At 51.2% G+C, this 20131-nt stretch overlaps 6 protein-coding genes across 6 annotated transcripts; 2 read left to right on the top strand and 4 right to left on the bottom strand.

The window, feature by feature from the left end:
- Positions 1 to 791: 791 nt before the first annotated feature.
- On the bottom strand, positions 792 to 4999 carry IAQ61_005264 (uncharacterized protein). The gene is made up of 6 exons (XM_003842913.2): positions 4746 to 4999; positions 4616 to 4674; positions 2286 to 4530; positions 2126 to 2234; positions 1910 to 2067; positions 792 to 1790 (listed from the first exon to the last, which is right to left on the bottom strand). The coding sequence occupies exons 1-6, from the start codon at positions 4783 to 4785 to the stop codon at positions 1765 to 1767; spliced, it is 2637 nt and encodes an 878-aa protein (XP_003842961.1). The 5' UTR covers positions 4786 to 4999; the 3' UTR covers positions 792 to 1764.
- A 1474-nt stretch (positions 5000 to 6473) lies between these two features.
- IAQ61_005263 (uncharacterized protein) lies at positions 6474 to 8363 on the bottom strand (the record flags this gene model as incomplete). Its single annotated transcript, XM_003842915.1, has 1 exon — positions 6474 to 8363. The coding sequence occupies one exon, from the start codon at positions 8361 to 8363 to the stop codon at positions 6474 to 6476; it is 1890 nt and encodes a 629-aa protein (XP_003842963.1).
- A 298-nt stretch (positions 8364 to 8661) lies between these two features.
- IAQ61_005262 (uncharacterized protein) lies at positions 8662 to 11632 on the top strand (the record flags this gene model as incomplete). The annotated part of the gene is made up of 4 exons (XM_066096728.1): positions 8662 to 9108; positions 9168 to 9646; positions 9700 to 10142; positions 10195 to 11632. Exons 2-4 carry the CDS (start codon positions 9596 to 9598, stop codon positions 11630 to 11632), a joined length of 1932 nt encoding a protein of 643 aa, XP_065953423.1. The 5' UTR covers positions 8662 to 9108; positions 9168 to 9595.
- A 320-nt stretch (positions 11633 to 11952) lies between these two features.
- IAQ61_005261 (uncharacterized protein) lies at positions 11953 to 13150 on the bottom strand (the record flags this gene model as incomplete). Its single annotated transcript, XM_003842917.1, has 3 exons — positions 11953 to 12281; positions 12354 to 12912; positions 12974 to 13150. The coding sequence occupies 3 exons, from the start codon at positions 13148 to 13150 to the stop codon at positions 11953 to 11955; spliced, it is 1065 nt and encodes a 354-aa protein (XP_003842965.1).
- A 1805-nt stretch (positions 13151 to 14955) lies between these two features.
- IAQ61_005260 (uncharacterized protein) lies at positions 14956 to 17910 on the top strand (the record flags this gene model as incomplete). Its single annotated transcript, XM_003842918.2, has 1 exon — positions 14956 to 17910. One exon carries the CDS (start codon positions 14956 to 14958, stop codon positions 17908 to 17910), a length of 2955 nt encoding a protein of 984 aa, XP_003842966.2.
- A 538-nt stretch (positions 17911 to 18448) lies between these two features.
- Positions 18449 to 19741, bottom strand: IAQ61_005259 (uncharacterized protein; the record flags this gene model as incomplete). The annotated part of the gene is made up of 1 exon (XM_003842919.2): positions 18449 to 19741. One exon carries the CDS (start codon positions 19739 to 19741, stop codon positions 18449 to 18451), a length of 1293 nt encoding a protein of 430 aa, XP_003842967.2.
- Between the last annotated feature and the right edge of the window lie 390 nt (positions 19742 to 20131).

Below are 20131 nucleotides of genomic sequence, written 5' to 3'. Positions count from 1 at the left end.
TTGTAAATCTGTTGGTCTGGCGAAAAATGGCAGTGAAGATATCGCCATCGTGGTTGGGAAACAGGCAGTTTACAAGATCCAGCATAGGTTAACACAATGAGCGCTCTCTCAAGAGCTTACCAAGGGTACTCCGTATCTGGGTCTTGATTAGGAAACCTTTCTGTCAGCTGGTAGCGGGCTGAGAGTAAAGTGCGGTTGCTTGTGACACGCCCTTGGCCCTATTCTGTCCATCATAAAGTTATGTCGACCGGAAAATATGCTGGATACAACTGTGGCAGGGACTGTCAGTATAAGTGGACTACGAAGGCTGACCCATATTGCAGTATGTACACGCCAGAAAGAATGCAAAATACACAGAAGAGACCTTGCCTCCAGTGTAGGAAATTCAATCTCAGAGACATTTCATGTCAAATGCCAAATGTGATAGCATCATTTGCGTTCGTCCGACCTGGTGGAAAAGTATTCGAGATTGCATGGTGCCCTTGGAGGTAACCGCAACAAAATCATGGAGGGTTATGCATCTACAGCTCAATCATAGGATGCCGCTTTGGGAGATTAGATTATCAAGTAAAGTACCATAGGTCTGTTCAAATCGCGCGTGGGATAACCAGGCTGCTTTTTATACCGCAGGTATTCGTGCACCTGCGTGCGCGTCCATTGGTGTGACTTGAAGTACTCGTATTATTTCAGCTGTTAGAGATTCAGACTTGTAGCCTCTCTGCATACCTACTTTACCATGAAGATGATGACATCCACATTACTTCTTCTACAACGCTTACTCTCTTTCCATGAAAACTCCTCATCTACACCAATCTGCATATGTACTGAGCTTTTCTTTTGTCTCAAGATTTTCTTCATTCAGCCATATAGCAACACTTTCATTACATTTCGTCCTCCAACCCTTACACTTCTCTACCCTACCAGAGAGCCATGGTCAATACAACACGTTCAGGATCACAGTGTCCCAAAAAGAATTGGTGCATCATCCAGGATTATGCATTTGATATCCATTAAAACACTGTTATAGAAGCCTAGCTGCATAAGGGTAGACAGGTAAAGTCGCAAGGTGTGGTATAGACTACCCCTGAATGTGAAAATACAATTGGTTGATTGTGATGTTTGAACGGGGATGAATTTCTATGCTTATTTCTCCATGGCAAAACGCGTTTTTCTACGCTTCCGCCTACAAGACTTGTGGTGCTACATGATGGGTGTGGAGAGGTGCTGGGCTGTGCGATTCGAGAATATGGAGGGGTGTGTTGCTAAGGACTCCACGCCCGCAACGGACGTGAGCTGCTGGGGTTGGTGCATGCGCTTGGGGTGAGGTGTTTTGTGGGGGCGCTGACTTGTGCCGTCAGGTATTCAGCATTGTTTACCATCAAGGCCCTTCATTGCTCCCGCTATTTGAGCTTGGCGCATCGAAATTGACGATAGGGCCACGAGCAAGAGCGTGCTGTGATCTCGTTGAGCACATCTCATCCGCCGCAGGATTCGTACAGTGCGCGCTTTGATGCATCCAGGCCTCATGCTTAAATTGGAAACCTTGTTCAAATGGGAACAGCATGCTGGGGTCCTCGAAGACATGCGGAGCCTAGTCAGGGGATTCTTTGGGGCGCGGGGCGTCTTCTTCGGATACCTGCCCTCGTGCTGGGGAGCTAGTCACTGGTAAGACAACTCTCAGTAAGAGTTGATCAAACGTAGTGGCTGGTTCCAGCTGTATTAAGAGGAGCTGGGAAGGGGGAGATGCAACGGGTTTCGAGGCATTCAGGCCATGACGCCTTGATTGCCGCCTGGGGGCAGAGGTTAGTTTGATAGTACATATGTATTGAAGAGGGTGGGAGTTGCTATTAGGTGGAGAGCGCCAATGGACGAGGGGGACGGAGATAAGGGTTGTGGACTAGCGACATACCGACTTGACGCTTAATCTGTTCGCGTGCCCACCGCGCGGTGTCTCGTGTTCGGATGCTGAAATCTGTGTTGGCCCGGGTCTCCCTTGCCATTGCTGTCAGGAAGTCGTGACGGAAGTACTCCCTAAATTCACCACCCGGGAAGGCCTCGGCGAGATCACTGTAACAGTCAGTACTGTTGGATCAACCTCAACAAAATGTTGTAAAGCGGGGCTTACCCAATGACACCGCAAGACGATCGAAGAAGAGCTTCTGTGCGGTTGGGGTCTTGCTGAATGGTACGCAAAAGATCGAATATCGAGTCGACGAACGGGACGATGAGTTGGCCTGAATCGTTTGAGTATATTAAGCGAAATTCGAACGGAAGGGAAGACTCACTCTTGTTGCTACTCTTCATGGCAACAATACAGCCGTCCCAGGCGTCCATGATGCCCTCCCGAAGAGAGGTGATGTAGTCAATCATTTCATAGTTGCCGTCCGTAGTCAAGGTGACTTGGCCAGCTTGCTGGAGCACCTGAGCAACGACGGGGAGGTAGGTTTCAAAGGCACCATGGATCGCGTGCGCAATATCACCGAAGCTCTGGAGGATCGCTGGCTTGAGTTGATTGCCAAGAGCAGGGCTCCTCAGATTGTTCAGCAGCGAGTTCATGAAGGCATCGCAATATGGCTGAACGTTTTCGCCGAGCGACCGTGTGATGTCAGCAACTAGGCCAATCGCCATGGAACAGAGAGCAGGCTCTTCTTGATTGTTGAGAGCATTGTACAAGAAGGGCGAGAATGCCTCCATGTACTTCTGGAAGTCTTCTTCGAGAGCAGTGGCAATGGACCCAATGGCAGCGAAAACGGTGTCTGGAACACTCGACTTTGGGGGCAGGGATGACAAGAGGCTGAGCAAGATCTGCATAATGCGATCGGCCTGTGGCTTGATGTCGGTCTCTAAGCGTTGGATAATGGACATGATGACGCTAGCCAAACTGGTCTGCATTTCCTCGAGTGTAAGCTTGTCCTCCACGTTGACAATCTGAGACTGAAGCGCCATGGACTTCTCCAAACGCTCAAGGATGACGTTGGAGAGTTCGTTTACCAGAGGTACACTGTCACCAGCCGCATTGTTGACGAAAGAGTTGAGGACTTCATAGGCAGCAGTCCTCAATTGATTATCCGCGTCACCACGCTCGGTAACGGTCAAAAGATGCTGCACACTTTGCGCAAAGTGGGGCGAAAGTGGATTGGTATCGCATCCCGGCTCTCCAGCAAACCTGTCTGCCAAGTTCATCAATGACCAGCAGCAGGAGGCAGCCATCTTGGGGTGGCTGGATAGGCCATTGAACAAGGCTCCGATCAGGGAAGGAAGGTGTTGCTGCGCATCCAGAGCGCTGGGAACCGCCTCGCAGATGCGGCCCAAAGCATAGGCTGCGGAATCCTTGACATGGACATTGGCGTCGTCCATCATACCGATAAGCGTGGGCAGGGCCTGTTTGACAATGGGGTCCAGGACGGTTTCCTCTGGACCTTCCATAATGGCTCCAAACGCCGATACGGAAGCATCCCGATAATGCCAGTCTTCTGAGCGGATGTACTTTTCAATAAAAGCCAGGACTGGAGGCATGACGCCACTTCCGACACATTGTGCCCACAGCTGTAGACATTGGTAGGCAGCATGCGAGGTGTTGTACTCGTTGTCATCGGCGTCCTCATCCTGCTTGGCTAGCAGCTCCAGTAGGACGGGTACGACTTCCTGGGTAGCGACACGAGCAAAGTTGAAGTATTCCCTGAGCTCTGTTGATCCCTCAGCTTGCGCTTGTGAGTTGTCGTCCTCGATTGCAATCTCCTCTTCGCAAACGGTGCACCAAAACTCGACCGCAAGCTTGGCCACATCCTCCTCTTCGCTCTTCATTCCCTGGATGGTCAGGCCGAAAAGAGCCTTTTCCATGTAGAAGCGCATCTTGTCATAGTAAAGACCCATGATGCGGTTCAGCGTGCCGTATGAGCCTTGCTGGATGCGAGTGTCCTCGGCCTGCGTGGCCTCGCAGATCACTTGCATGATGTAGTTGCGCTCGCCTTCATTGTCGAAGTTGGAGCGCACAAATTCGATCGAGTCGCTGAGGGCGTTGATGGCGGCGACACGGACGTCGTTGTTGGTCTCTTCCTTGCGCGCGCCCTGGACGACGGCTGTCAGGATGGCGTTGGAGTGGTGCGCCAAGGCCTCGCGCAGCTCGACATCATCTGTGTCGCAGACGAAGCCAATGGTGGTGAGCGAGGACTGCTTTTGGCTGTCGTTGCCCTGGCCGACATTCTCGACCAAAGTGGGCATAAGCTCCGGCCATTGGTTGCGGGGTATCTCGATGGCCGCAATCGAAGCAATGAGCTGGGCAGTGGTGGAGCCGACACCCTTGTTGGGCGTGGCCAGTGTGCGAAGGGCCATCGACTTGACTTCCTGCTTAATGGACGCATCGAGGCCTAGCCAGCGGTCCTGGACCTGACGTAACCGGGCATACTCGCGTGCGGTGAAGGCGTTCTTCAGGGCCAGCGCGGCTGCCTGTCGAATCTGTGGCTGTGCTTGTTCATTTGCGAGCTCGCCGCCGAGGACGGTGAGATATTGTGACTGGAAGGCGAGAAGGGGCTGTCAGTGGTCCTGTTTTGGGTTGAGGGCGCGCACGCAGACGCCGCCTGGCACTTGTGTGGGGGGGACGGAGGCGGGCACTCACAAAGTTGGCATCGGCAGCCTGGGTGAGCTGTTGCTCGGCGTTGTTGCGAATGGCCGCGTCTGTTGATGCAATGCATTGTCAGTCGAGGCATCCCTAGCCCATGGGATGAAGCCAGTGTAAGGCTACGTACCAGCGGCATAGGTCCCCTCCAACACCTGGTTGATATCCATGATGGCAGGAGGGTGCGTCAAGGAAGTCAAAGAGGGGTTATATCTGGAGGATGGGCAGAAGACTCGATCGGCGACAGTGCGGCGGACAGGGTGAGAGGTGTTTGTGTGGTGGTGGGGGGGAAAGGGAGAGGATAAAGGAGGGTGGACAGAAGTTGCGGTGGGCGGGTTGGGAGTGTGTAGGCAGTAGCAGCAGCGAGTTAGGGAGGAATTTGACGAAAGTAGGGTTGAGCGTCCACAGGCCCAAATTCACGTGTTGTTTTCCTCCAGGGTCTAAAACTGCCCAGGTCCTGCCGACCTTTGCCTTCCCCTCCGCCGCCCACCTCCAATGTTGCCCCCACCACCACCGCGCGCCCTCACGCTTTGGGAGACAGACATGCAGTCTTTTTTCTTTTTTTCTTTTACCTATATATTGATTGACATGGCTACTATCGTGAGCTTTTCTTACCAAGCTACTCTACCATGCGCAGTCTGTGCCCCCTCAGCCAGAGCGAGTGAGTGAGTGAGTGAGTGAGCAAGTGAGCAATAGTGAGCAAGCAGCAGCCAGGTCAAACAGGGTGTTTGAGTTTGAGTGAATGCAGAATATACTACCCGATGTAGAAGGGCGTGTGCAAGAGGAGTTTGCAACTGGATTTAATATATTTCCACCTGCCATTATTGTTGTTGTTGTTGCTGCTGCTGTTGCTGTTCATGGCTGTGGCTTGTGGCTGTGGCTGTGGCTGTGGCTTTATCCTGTGCGGTGTCCTAGAGTATGTAGAGTACTACTATGCTACTCCTACCTAATGGGCCATGTAGACTTCCTATTTGTTTTGTATTACTATAATCTACCTACCTACCTAGCTACTACTACTACACCGCCGACCAGTTCGCGAAGTTATCGACATCAAGCCAAACAAATCTTTTAGGCCCGGCCTGGCAACCGTCCGCTGTATGGATATGGATTGGCTCGCTTGGGAGACGGACGTACCTTCCCCCCCTCCCCCTCCCCCTCCCCCCTCCTTCCCTCTTGTCCCGCCCGCATGCAGCCCTGTCGGCGACGGCAATCATGAATCCGTCAACCGTCCATGTCTGCCGTCTGTCTACGGATTGAATGATGAAAATCAAGACACACGAGGACGAGGAGGAGGATGAGAGAGCCTTTTTGACAGCTCCAGCAATGGCTTTTTATGCGTCTGCACTCCAGGTGCCAAGCCACACTCGTTGACATTACCTGTCGCTGTCACTACTTGCGACTTGTTCCCATTGTTCTTTTTGGAATGTGTCTGCCAAGCAAACCCACACCCCTCCCCGCCCTCTTCCCCCGATGCACCGTCAATCATGAATGATTGGGCCATGATTGGGCAGCAAGCCTGAGGCACCTGATTGCTTCGCCATCATCATGATTTGCCGACCAACTACTGCAACACAGCTGACAATGGGGGAAACACGATAAGCTCGAGATGACAATCAATAGGTTATAGACTAAAGGATCCCATACGTCGTCTGACTCTGGTATGCTGCATCCATTGATAGCCATGCTCACTTACCAAACCCCCACCCCCTCCCCCCGTGCCCACCAAAAGCCTTCAACACCAAAGCGCCGCTTATGCAATGATAAATAACAGTCCGCTGTGAGGCGCCCGGACAGAAAAACACTACGGAATCGTGAAAAGAGGGCATAGAAAAAAAGACACTCCTCTACCTAGGTACTCTCACCTCCTACCCGCACGAGGGTCCTCTGCCTCTTGCTTCCTCCAGTCCCGCATCTCTTTCGTACCGAGACTTCCCAAGCCCCCCTCACCACGTCTCTCCCATCCCCCTAGCCGCACTACCAAGCCAGTAGCATTGTCTGCCCCGTCATTGCTCGACGTCTCAACTGCAAAGCTGACCACGTCTCTCGCAGCCTGCTCCGGTGTCTTTGCCTCCTTCACAATATCCACAATCTCTTGATCCGAGAGGTGGCCAGAAACGCCGTCAGAGCAGAGGACGAGGAACGAGTATTCGGCAGGCAACAGTTCTATCCGTCGTATCTCCGGCTCAGCAGACACACCCACCCGCTTCGACGCCATGTCGCCAAAGGCACGCGTATTCGCAAGCCCGGATATGCGCTCTTCACCAAAAGAGTCCGTGACAAAAGCGGCAGCAAAACGCCGGAGCCGGGTGGCTTCTTCGGGCAATGACGGGTGATGGTTCGACGTCAGCGGAACCGCCAGTCCAGTCGCCGTGTTGCACAAGAGAATCCTCGTGTCACCTACGTGTGCAGTGATGAGCGATGAGGGCGAAGAAGGATGCCAAAACGGCGAGGGGGTAGGCGTCGATATGAGCGCGATGCTGCATGTGCTCCCACCCTTGAATCGACTTGAGCCGCCAATGTTCTTGCTCGTCCGTGATGGGTGCCCCAGAATGTCATCAGCATTCAGTGCTTTGTCGGCTCGAACAGGGTCCTCTTCCTCCTTGCCCACTTGCGCAGCAACAAAATCGTAGTCCGCTTTGAGAAACGCATACTCCAGCACTGTTTCAATGCCAATCCCATCGTTGGTACTAACTGCCGTCTTGTCTGAGCCCTGCATCCGGTTGGCTTCCTTCTCGGCCGGGTGACCCTGACCGCCAGCCGCTGTGGAGAAGAATTCGGGTTTGAATCTTCTGAAATAGCCCCCTACCAGCTCTTTCCAGTCCTTGACAAGTCGCTGCTCCAGTTCCTCGGCCTTTTGTAGGCTGTCAGACTGTTTCACCGAGGCAACACCGTCAATGGCTCCTTCTTTGGACTCGGAGCCTGCGAGAGGGAGCTTGCCCTTCGTTCCAGTGGTGGGAGGCTTTAAAGGCTGCGTGCCTGGAGGTGTATGCATCTGGATGGCTTCCAAGCTGTCCTTGTCCTTCTTCACGCGATCTGAAGTCGGTCCGCTGTCCTTGGCTCTTACGCCACATGGTGGCCAATTGTCCTTCTCTCCTTTCTGTAGGCTGCTCTTCAGCTCAAATTGCTGCATCGCTTTCTCCACATATTCGTGCAACTGCTCCCTGAGGAATCCTGAGCACTCGGCACCGCCATGTCCATCGAAGACGCCAAAATAAAATACCTGGGGGTCTCCGCTCACACTGGGGTCCGGCGTAACCTCACCACCATTGGCTGCTCGTCCTGCCCGTGTCAATGAGATGGGCCTTCGCTTTGCAAATGCGGGAATGTCGATGGTGCCTGCCTGGAACGCATCCTCGTTATAAGGTCGCGTGCCACGTGACAAGGAGACTCCAAAGTGGTGTTTGGCGCTCTTGAGTGGTATCCGCACAACCGTCATTTCGCGCGACGTGCCCACGACGGCTGCCGGCGACCGATTGGAGTCCTGTGCATCGTACGGTGTGCTTTTGTCGCGTGGAAGCTTGTGGTGTAGGGCAGGCTGCGGGCGCGAATCCGGGTGCAGAGACGTCGACGGTATGTGCGTGATGAAGTAGTCGTGGAAGCAGCGACGTTGGCGCGCGGACGACGCTATTGGTACCGGTAGCAGTGTGGGGAGCTGAGATGCAGAGAGTCTCGAGCCGTGAGCGCAGATGCAGCCAATTGGGGGGGGGCCTCGAGCAGCTCTGGGGAGGTGAAGGGCCGGATTCCACATGTCGTCTCTTGCAGCGAACGACGCATGGCGTGGGGTCTCGAGCAGTTACTGTGTTATGTCATGGGTAAGGGTATGTAGGGCTGTTCTGGAGGGGGGAGGGGGGTGGACAGTGAGGGGGGGGGGAGGAGGAGCAGGCGGAACAGACACTCACTGCCATTGCGATCGTCGTTCCGCTGTTCCTGAACCCGAAGCCCAGAACACAGCCTCATTGGACGCCTATCGTAGATTACAACAACGTTATTCAGCTCCACCTCGCTATGATAGCGAGCCTCATCATCATGCTCCCAGTTTTGTGTGTGTTGCCATGTTCTTTCTCTCAAGCCCGCACACTTGACGAAACAACATGCCAACCCAGTTCGTTCTCTTTCTCAACTGGACTGGCGCTGGCCATTTTTTCGGTGGTTGTGTGCACTCAATAGCATTGACCACTGCTTCCCCCTCCCCTCGCCTCAAAAGATCACATAGAGATTACGAAGAGATGGTTGCGCTCAAAGAAAGCCATGACCCAGCATGATGAGATTCTGGAAAATACCAATATTTCCCAATTAGAGATACAGGTGCCAGGCGAGGATTTATGCGTCATTTTCCCTGCCAATACACGTCCTCGGATATTACCTTGATAGTCTAATCAATTGCGACTACCTACACCCTGCATCATTTCCGACTGGTTGGATCTAACATGACGAGACATGTTGCCTAAGTACATGTAGTACACACGGTGCTGTCATTGCACTAGTGTTCTCAAGTGAGCAATGCACTCATCTTCTTACGATCCAAGCGTGCTTATTGACCAATCTTGACAAGATATCCACGCATCCGTACACTTGACCATCGCTCATCAACAGCGCATGGGCTCTTCCTCCCCGCTCCATAATAAGCAATGTGGAATTGGTATCCAGACACCACATACCAGGGAAGTAAGACTTTCGATTCCCTTGAAATCACTGCTACGGTTACTCTGGCTATCTTCCAGATCTCACCAACCCTCCCCGTTTTCAATTCGAGTACAAATTCGCCTTATGGTATCGCTTGCAACAATAATTACCCAGCGGTTTGCCTCACCTCTTGAACAATTATCCCCTTGCTCCTTCCTGGAGTCTTCTTCTTTCTCTTTTTTCTCCATTCTCGGCGCCAGCTTGCTTCATTTTACTTTGTTTCCTTGGTTTCTGGTGCGTGGGCGCATACCGATTCGATTTTGCATTGTACCTTACCGGTATAGACATTCAACGTAGATGGACAAAAACGGATTTCCTTGGAAAATTGCTTGTCCGGTGGAGGATCAAGTGTGATACTCTTCATAGCCACACGATATGCAAATGCTCACAATACTTTACAGATGAACAAGGAGCAGGCACTCGACAACGGCTTCATCTTCATCGATCCCTTCGGCACTGGAATGTGCTCCGAGAGCAACGGTTCTGACGCTTTCACCTTTCATCCTCACCTTCATTCAAAATATCTTAATCAGGCCTTTAGTCTTGGTGATCGACTCCTTACGAATAGAAATGTCCAACCCATTGTCCACACCAACTTTCAATCTCAGCAGCCCACTTCAACCCCCACAGTTCAACCACTCAGCATGATCCCTCACCTTGATCAGAATATTTTCCAGGGTCACTGGGGTGTCTCGAGGCCCGAACAGGAAATTATACCAGGCTTGGGACAAACCGACAACGTGTACCTGGGTTACTCGTGGAAGACAGCATGGTCAGATCAACACGCATCAGCAAGCCGTCAGAACATCTTCGATAAAGCAAATCCGGCTCCTCAGATGGAAGGGTAAGTGGGGTCAAGCAATATATTCAGCCACCTACTGATACAACATCCACAGCAAGTGCCATTATACTCGAATAGAGCAGGTCAAATATAAGACCACCAAATTCGAAGACAAGCTGAGTATGGCCAACAAGCTACTGAAGCCTCGGCGCAACATTACAGAAGAGCTGGAGCAACTCCTCAACCTTGAGATTGATTCAGCTCCCAAGACTTCCTGCTCTACGAGCGCCTCATTCCCAAACATTGGAAGTCTCTCCCTCCTCCCTCCCCATCTTCAGCAGCACACTACAACATCGTTCTGCAAGCATGGTACTATCCCGGCCCTTCCTGCCAATGAAATCTCACTGATGCAGGCCAACGGGAGTTCATCATACAAGAATTTGGACCCTCTGCCTCAGACTCCTACCACTCGTACAGAGTTCACCTCACCGAAGCATACAACCATCCATTTCGACATTTCAGCACTGAAAGCTATGAGTTTCAATGGCAATGTACCAACCCCCACAAAATTTGACGAGTCGCTTACCACGCCCCAAAAAGCTTACACCTCTCCGACATTTCGACCATCTACACGCAAGTCCAGAGGTCGTCACCATCGCACTGCAACACCAGAACAGCAGACTATCCGGGAATTTATGGGTGGCAAGCCTGTTTTCACTATGGGCATGAAGGAACAAGATGATCGGTGCCTATTATTCGACTTCTTCCAACAGATCAAGCACTGGGCTACAGATTATACTGTCCATCTGAAATCACTCGACGCCGAGCATATTCATGGTTTGGCGAACCGCCCAGCCATTGCCGGAGGTTTGGGCGAGTCTTCCAAGCTCTCGATGCTTGTCACCGAGAATGACATGCTGAGCGCCATGATCGCGAGCATCATTTGCCGCCACATTGTCACGCACGCAATGGATGAGCATGCTCTCCACGCAAGCGGACATCCCCGATCAGACACCTGCGAAGCGCTTGCCTACCGTTGGAGTCTCCTCGGTGCTAACGATTATGCCGCAAAGCAGAATCTCCTACTCTCCCAGCAGCAGATCTACACGAAGATCAAAGAGGATCCTAACCACCGGAGCTGGCGTGCAGCGACCGCCTCCCGCCTTGTCTTCGCTCTGATTTCTTCGCTCTCTGGCCTTCTCACCACCTCTCTTAGGCCCGCCACGCTTATAGAGCGCAACCACATCCTCACTGAGATCTACATCAAGGGGTACAGGATTGGCTTCCGTCTGCGCATGGCGGCAAGCCGGTGGTCTTTCCAGTGGCCCTTGAGTAGCGCCGAGTTTGACCCCACGGCTATGGTCAATGAGAGTCGTCTGTTGTACGGCGATATCCTTCGCACCATGACGGCGGTTATGAGCGATCCGCGGGCTCATGAGGTTCGCTTTGCAGTGAGTCCCACGGTGGCAAGAAGTGATTTTGGTAAAGGGGGGGAGAATAGGGTGGTGGCACACCATGCAATGGTACACATCACTCCAAAGGGGTGTGATTGAGTAGGTGGAAAGGAAATTCACTGGATGGCGAGGGCTAAGTGAGCATATGCTTCAAAGGTCATGAGAAATACTACACACCTTGTACTACGCATTATACCCATGTGATTTGCCGATTTCTACTTTCCTTCATTTTCTTGATTATGTTTTTGTATTCAGCTTGGCCTTGCTACATCTTCACCGTCACCTAGTAAACGCTGTGGCTCAAGTAATCTGCACACCGATTGACAATAACATTATACTAAGCCACAATTAATCTACAGTCACCAAAATATATTTATAAACATCGCAAAGAACGCTGAACGATTCATTAACACATAATCTCATACAAAAACCCTCATTTGCTTGGGGATCTCTCTGCCATCGGCAGTTCGAACACTCATGACACTCTGCACAATCACCTGTCCCACCACCACTGTCGGACTCAGGAAATCAACCGAGCAACCAGAGTATATTGATGGCTTCTGCGAGGCAAGAGCAATGGTTTCCGACTCCGATAGATTGCAATTCTTATTCGAATCGAACGAGATGACTTTTCTCCTTGCAACAGATGCCATCACGCGAAGAAGAGGACGCAGAATGGCAACAGAGGCAGCAATAATACCTGTACCAGGCTCTGCGGTGGCCCAAATTGTCGCTTTGATCGAGCTTGCTGTATGGTTTCGTCGTGTGAGTCTATGGCATCGAGGAAAGCAGAGAGAGAGAGGGAGAGAGAGATGCTTACGCAACAACCCTTTGCCTCCATTGAGCGCAAGACCATGCAGATATACCATTCTCATTATACTACTCACACTCCCGACTGCTCCAAGCGCCATGACCATACTCACGCTGATCTTACTTTTCCGGTCTAGATCACTCCCCACTAACACGCTTATCGGTATGAGCACAAAGGTCCAGTCTGCTAGCACGTTGATAGAGCCGTAGAGATATCCAGTAGCCAACAGTGTTGGGCCTGGTAGGCATTTCGGACTACCGAGTAGACTATCGGCGACTTTGGAAGGGTTTCCGCATTGAAAGATGGTGATGAGGGCATATACGAAGCCGTACATCGTGCTGACTGAAAGTAGTGTGTGAAAAATGCGGGTCTGCCAAGGAGCAGTGAGCACGCGGAGGAAAAAGAGGCCGAGAGAGACTTTGAGGAGTGTCGTGGTGAGGATGTAGAAAACTTCAGAGAGTTGAATGAATACGAGTGTTATGCGGATCGAGTCTGGGCTGAAGAGTCGCCGTTCTCGGGAACGGAAGATTACTACAAAGATGAAAGCACAGTAGCACGTAAAAAGGAGCTGAGTCTGTCAGTATCTGCGCTTCAGTCATCGATGGCATCATAGAGTCCATTTAACGTACCAGTGTCGCCACCATCGATATATCATCCCAGCCTGGGGTCTTCGTAATGCGAAAGCGAACCCATAACCGTAGAGCAACAGTTATATAAACAAGTGCGAGAAGCGTGATTATGAGGTCGTAAGTTATTGTACCAAGATAGACAAGCTCTTGGAGTGGTTCGCTGTTCATCATGTCCATCTTGGGAACTCAGAAAAAGGTACGGAGTGAAGAAATGGGAAAGCAAACAAGGCCAACTAGGTAGTCGATGCTAGCAATAAGAAAGTAGCGAAATTCTCGGTATCTGCAATCCCGATGCAGGGGACTTGAACGTTTGCGATGGTATCGTAGCTTGATAGGTCAATTGAAAGGGTGGTGACTTGGATGTTTGAAGATGAACATCCCAGACGAGAACCGTTGTGATGCTACACACAATTCAGCTGGTATTCCATAGTGGTGGTTTTAGAGCTCAGGGCCTCGTTTGAGACATGGCTGGCTTTGTTCGGGAGGATATCATAACGTCTCATTCGCCAAAAAGGAAGCAAGCCAAATGGTGTGTTTCGGGAAAACACTGCAAACTGACCACCGTTGATAGGTGCACAGTCTACGCCAACGGGGAGGTAAGGACACAACTTCCAATGTTACTCTTCACAATCAAAGCAAGTCCAGACGAGGCAATATTATGAACATGTTGCCACAGCTATTTTCGATGACATGCCTACGGTATTGGCATGCCAATGCTTCACGTGACAAGTGAATTCCCCCCCCCCCCAAAAAAAAGGGCCGGCTTCCGCAAAAGCAGAATTGATGGCTCCTAGTCGGCTCAGATGTATACTAGAAGCGTTACATGATCGCTGAGATACTCAGCGGATATCGCAATGACCGTTTGTGGGCTTGACTCGCGCACTCCGTGGAGAGTATTCATGTTTCGCCAAACATCAGGTGTTTGGGAGCTGGCTTGAGGTGTGTTTCAGGGTACGCGTGCCGCCGGGAACACCATCATAGATCTTCAAACTGATTTCTACTGCACACGTGCTAGATCACTATTCTATTCAGATTTTGTAATCATGCTTCGGACGATAAATAGAGATGATATGCTCAAGACCGCAAGGCTGTTGGATATGTTCATTGCTCGACCGAATCGCGTGACAAGGTCGGCAAATGGTTTTTCCGCTCCGTCACTAGCGTCACGGCAAGAAATCTTCCTTTGTCTTCGGCGCTCTTCGATCATTCTTTCTGCTACACCGCGAAACACCGTTCTGGCGCTCATACACTGTGTATATCTAAACTATGTATCTATTTTGTGCCTGGAAGAGTATCGCAAGGACATCAATTCTGCATGTCAGCGATCTGATACTCCAGTATATATGTATTCTTCGCGATCCTTACTAACACGAAGACACAAGCTGCGATTCAGGTACCTAACCGTCGCGTTTAGCACGGAGACTCGGTACGTACTGCTATACGATTTCTTCTTTCTTGCGACATGATGAGACAAGCACAAAATTCACAGACCTGTTCCTAACACCAATGTGGACAAATTTGGCATCAAGTATCTCTGATCACACAATCATTTTATTTCGTATGTTCCACTACGAAATGACATATCAGGCTAATATCTGCACAGTTCAGAGACGGTATGATTACTCTCATCTCAATTGTCAGGCATCGCACTATGACATTGGTTGTGAGATACATCCTTCATGCGACACGGTCAAATGTATTTCGTCGAAACTCTTGCCACGATGGCCATGAACAATGCACTCAACAATGTTACAATGAACTTGACAACGCCGAGTTCACTACTACCTTTTCCTCTTTATGTCGGCTTTGACATCTTGGCATCATGGCATCATGGCATAAACTGCTACGGAGGCCACTAGTTATTCTTTGTCTAGTCTAAAATTATACCCTTACAGTGACCGCTGAAAGAACGCTGTAGGCTTACATATATGTACGCTGTGCAATAACTGTGCGCTCTTTCAACCTATTAAAAAACTCCCAAAATGTCTCCTAATACTTCCACACCAAGAAGATCGCCAGGATCACCAGGCTATCACCAGGCTACAAATTCAATTTCGCAGTCAAAGCAACAGTTGACCCGTTCTATGCCCAGAGTTTCTCAACGTAATTCGACGTCCCCTTCACCCCAAACAATGGTTTCTACATCGCGTCCCGGTAGCCAAGTTGCTACAAGTCATCCCAGTCACGCAGGCTCGCGGCAATCTAGCTCCTCTGGAGGACTGGTAAGCCTGCCCGGTGCTGGCACGTCTGCGCTTCTGGGTGATGAGTTTAATTTCGACATTGATCCAGCGCTGCTAGCCAATCTTCCTGAGTTCGACGAATCTTTCCTCGATGAGTTTTTAGCGGCAGATACTCTCGAGTCAAAGGTTACTGCACCAGACCCTATGCCTGCTAGCGATGCAGTGTATGCTGAGGACATTGACAGCAACGATCAATTCTTTTTACAAGGTTCTCAGCAAGGCCTTGGAATAGATCCAGTACCTATCAACAGCTTCCAGCAAGATCATCAACCCCCGTTTTACACAGCCCCCACAGGCTTCAAATGGGACGCCGATCTTGGCTGGGATTCTCAACATAACAACTTCTATACGGATCAGACTCAGCCCTCAACAGGCTTATCTGCACTTCCTGGAGATACATATTTCCACCCTCAGCCATCTGTGGGTTATCAACAGCATGCTTACCCTCAAGATACTCATCACGGTCACCCAACTCAATCATACTATATCCCGCCTATTCCTGTCATTGAGCAGACTGGATATACGCCACATGAATACACAGCACCTCTCGCGCCACAACAAGCGCAGTTTGACTTTCTCTTTTCCCCTCGGTATTCCAGTGCCGAGGAATTACAGACACGTCAGTCAAAGCGTAAACGGGACGGGTTAGACTCGAGCTTCGAGGAGGACGCACCCATCATCAAGCGTCATCGTGAAACTCAGTCTGAAGTTCCACGCAACGACGAGACTCAGCCACGTTCATCACGATCAGACGAATCTCGTCACCAATCGGTCGTCTCTGATAGCAGTTCGTTCGGTAGACCAGTCAAGGTGAAGCCTGTCCGCGCCGGTCAAAAGCCAAAGAAGCATGAGGACAAAACTTGGGTTCGCATCAACACCACCACCAAAGGTGAAACCACTCGTACGGCTCGCATTAATGCATTTGCGGATGTCGGCAAAAAGTATAAGTATCACCCGTTACCTGTTGGCGACTGGCAATCGTCTTCTGGCTTCAAGTTCGAATACACGCATCATTTTGAGATGGACGAGTTCAAGAAACAGTCTTTGTCTGCCCGTCAAATTCATGAGTACATTACAGAATATCCCAGCGACAATCTGCGCATCTGGATTCAGATCACTCCGGGTGACTCTGCGCGTCGGTATGCCTCTGAGCCTCACAGCCGCTGTATCTTTGAACAATGTCCTAATCGTAAGTGGGGCGGCAAAGCTACTATTGAAGTTGGCAGCTACCGCGTGGCATTCGACGAAAAGCACAAGAAATATGGCAAGGGTGTTTGCGATCCATTCGACTGTGTTGGTTTTGCACATTTGTATTGCATGGAGCGCTTCTTAGACTTTGCAGGCATTTGTGAGATTGCCGATGTCAAGGTGGACGATCGTTCTGGCCTACGAAAGGAACCCAAGGCCATTGCAGCCTTTACATTCCTTAACAATAAGCACGTCTATGACAAGCTCATTGCTGAGAAATTTATCAGGGCTGCTCAAGCTGGTGCCCTTCAGCGCACTCCCGAGTTCCGCGACTACCCTAATCACTGTGATTATTCTCGGGGTCAGCCAAAGCCACATGCCAACACGCTGGTCGCTGCATTATACGAAACCAATCTGAGCCATCGCACGCGATCTCAGATTAAGCAATTCGTAAATCGTAAAATCTTGCCGGGCGTATTCCCTATTCACCGTGGTGATCAAGAAATGGCCAACATTGACAAGATGGTTGCGGGTCTCCCAATCTACCAAGCCAATGTGGAAGCTGGTATCCACAAAGCTAGTGACCTGTCTCGTTATTATGATCAGTTCTTCCCTCAAGTCAACGAACGCATCAAGGACTGTCTGGCACTGCGGGTTAAGTTCCAGCGAGAAGATGAAGAGGGCACCGCTCGCACTCGTGGAGGTTCTGCCAAACGTCGCATTCCTCCAGTCGAGGACTTGGAAGAAGAGTCCGGGTACCTTCAACATATGGATAATGCTGAAAAAGATGTTGAAGAAACAGGTAGCTATCCCCTCCGCCGGCCAAGTGCTGGTTCACATTCCAGCCCCCGCAAAAAGCAACGCTTGGAATACAACACAGAACCCCTTAGCCAAGAGCAACACGACATCTTCTCCCGGATCCCTCAGCTACTGCCTCAATACAACGGCTATGTCCAGCAACAGCAACAGCAAAAGCCTGTACCATCACCTGTCAAGGCGCCCGGCCACTTCACTACACAACAAGACCGTCTCTCTCCAACCGTCAGCCATACCGAAATCAACGCCGGATCCACCGCCTCATCACCCAATACCGCACGTAACAGCAGCTGCACGCAGTTTTTCGTCGAGAACCCAGATGTCGTGTCCTTCGACTTCAGCACACTCGACCAGCTCTCCCCCAGCGGTACGGGTACGTATGCCGACCACGACATCGACCAGATCCTGGATCTTATGCGACGCAAATCCAGCACCCTGTCTAATGGCCCTTGTCCCTATCCCTCCATAATGAAGTCCCCCAGCCAAAAACAGGCCGTCAAGGCGCGTAGGAGCTCCATGGCTACCCGCTCAACCGCACGTACAGCGTCTTTCAATGCCCAGCCTGTAACGTCGAGCAAGGAGTTCAAATCAAACGATCCGCCGAGCCGTGTTACTGCTTCTGTTGGAGGTCCGGAGGAACAACGGACTGGCCGACGTAGTAAGCGGATTGCCTCAAAAGTGACGTCTCCTTAGTTGCCGGTAGAAAAAGTGTTGTCCTGACAGATTGGGAAACATTCTAGTTAGATTGGCCGGTTTTCCTTCAAGAAAAAGTGTTTGAAGACTGTTGCGTTCCTGATTTACTTTTCCACGCGTTCGCGCGAGTAACTTTGAAATACGAAACTTGCATATAGGTTTTACCTCGGTAGTGTACCGGTATATGCCACGCATGATATCCACACACTCTGTCCTTGAGAGCTAGTTGCGAGAATATAGAAAATTGGGGATTGGAGTTGCATTAGAAGATCGGGTTTGTATCAATTATGGGGCTTGCTTGCATATTACCATTGAATAGAATTTTTACTGTAGCCTGGGCCGGCTTGGATGGTTGTTCGTGATTTGTAGTGATGGTATGGAAAGTCAAGTGATGTTTGCTTGGATTATCATCGGTCCCAAGAATACTGTTGTTGTTGATAACTCCTAATGTGTAGTGCATGTTACATACCCAAGTCTTCAAATGAACAGGCTTCTCCAATACTGCATTCCACCTTCTCCAATCAAAACAACCAATTAATCATCCGACAATTGTCTCCCCATCCTCACCCTCGTCATCGTCCCCATCCCTCTCCCTCCCCCTCCCTTCCCCAGGAACATCATATCCACTAAACTCCAAACTCAGCTCGACGCCCCTGACCTTCCAAAAACGCGTTCGCGCATCCCCATGACGATCCACACTCAACTCATCCGGATACAGTCTGGCCAGCCTATCCACCTCGCGCCTTGGAATTCGCATGATACAAACAATCTTGACTTCTGGTCTGGGGTTGCTACAGCTGCTGCCGTCAGCGATGGTGGTGGAGGTGCTGGGTGTGAGCGTATCTTGGAGAGATAGACAGAGCCATTCTATTCCCATTTCGCGCTCAAAACGCAAGAAAGATCGGTAGAGTGAGTGGATGGCCGGTCGGTGGGAGGGTGGATGAGGGGAAGAAGGCGCGGCGGCGGCGTTGGGGTGAGGTGGAGCGGATGGGTTGGGCGCGGCGAAGTGATGGGGGTTGTTGTGTTGTTGCTGGTTGGCATGTGCGTGGCCTCCAATACCCAGGACGCCTTGTGCAAATTGGATGAATGGTACGGGGGCTGGGGGTGGAGGAGGTGGGATCTGGTGGTTCTGGTGATTCTGTGGGGTTACGGAAACGACTTGAGGGGTTTGAACTGCGAAGGGTGCGCCTTGTGCTTGTTGCTGTGTATGCGCTGGGTGCTGTTGCTGGTGTTGTTGTTGATTCTGAAGTAGTGGGTTGTGTAGACCACCGCCACCGTTCGCCAACTGCGCCAACATAGCCGGCGTACCCATACTCCCACATCTCATAAACAGCCAAAGATTCTTCAGCTTAGGCAAGTCGGCCTTCAAACTCCTCTCTGGACTCTTACTGCTCAGATAACTCGTCCATAGCCTCAAGTCCTTTTCCCGTATGCGAAAGTAGACTGAGGTCATGTTCTGCGAGGCTGGCGAGGCAACGACGCGGAAGATGTTGAGGTCGGAGGGATGGGTGAAGAGGAGTTTATTTTGGCTATAGAGGATTGTCACGGCCTCCTCATACACCTGTCGGTTGGCGCGCAACAGGCTGACGTTAACATGGTGCCTGACTTTGGCAGGAGGTTTACCTGGCCAGGAGAACAGGTAGGGGGCCGTCAGCGCGGCTGTGTAGATGCGATCACGAAGTTCGCGGGGGAGCGAGAGGAGCAGCGAGAAGGACGAGTCGTGCGCGGCGGGGTGGACCGACCCAACTGGAGACACGGTCGACGCCTGGCTTTGCGACGAATTTCGCAGGCGTGCGGGACGGCTGGGCGATTGAGGCGGCATGTCCATCATAGTTGTGTCCGAGGAGCTGCTGCTTCCTGACGACGAACGGGAGCGCGACTGGGGAGTTGAGGTACGAGATGCCATCTCTTGCACCCTCAGCCGCCGTGTCAAATGGTAGCCTCTGAGGGGGGGGGGGGGCGTGGGTGACGGCAGCGATAGGTAGGGCGCGATTTGCGCAAGCGAGAGGCGTCGGGCGCTGTCGTCTGTTGTCAATCGTCTTGGTAAGGTTTGTATCCACTACCCAGGTATGTAGGGAGGTGGTGTGGCTGTTTCGCACTGGGTATAACTGTGTAGTTCTATTTGTGAGGATTTGGAGTAATAAAAAAATGAACCAAAAAAATCTGAAGAGAAAAAGACGTCACGATATGTAAGTATATGTATGCTACACGCTCTCAACGC

The sequence above is a fragment of the Plenodomus lingam genome (genome assembly GCF_022343315.1).
Source record: "Plenodomus lingam strain CAN1 chromosome Unknown contig_21, whole genome shotgun sequence".
In the NCBI taxonomy this organism is placed as follows: domain Eukaryota; kingdom Fungi; phylum Ascomycota; class Dothideomycetes; order Pleosporales; family Leptosphaeriaceae; genus Plenodomus; species Plenodomus lingam.
This window is presented reverse-complemented; position numbering and strand designations above follow the sequence as displayed.

Bases quoted from the DNA above. Each gene is read 5' to 3' on its own strand.
- IAQ61_005264 (XM_003842913.2), bottom strand. From the start codon at position 4,785: ATGGATATCAACCAGGTGTTGGAGGGGACCTATGCCGCTG. The intron at 4,675-4,745 runs GTACGTAGCCTT...TTGCATCAACAG, and splicing joins GGAGGGGACCTATGCCGCTG to ACGCGGCCATTCGCAACAAC. The intron at 4,531-4,615 runs GTGAGTGCCCGC...GACCACTGACAG, and splicing joins AGGCTGCCGATGCCAACTTT to CCCCTTCTCGCCTTCCAGTC.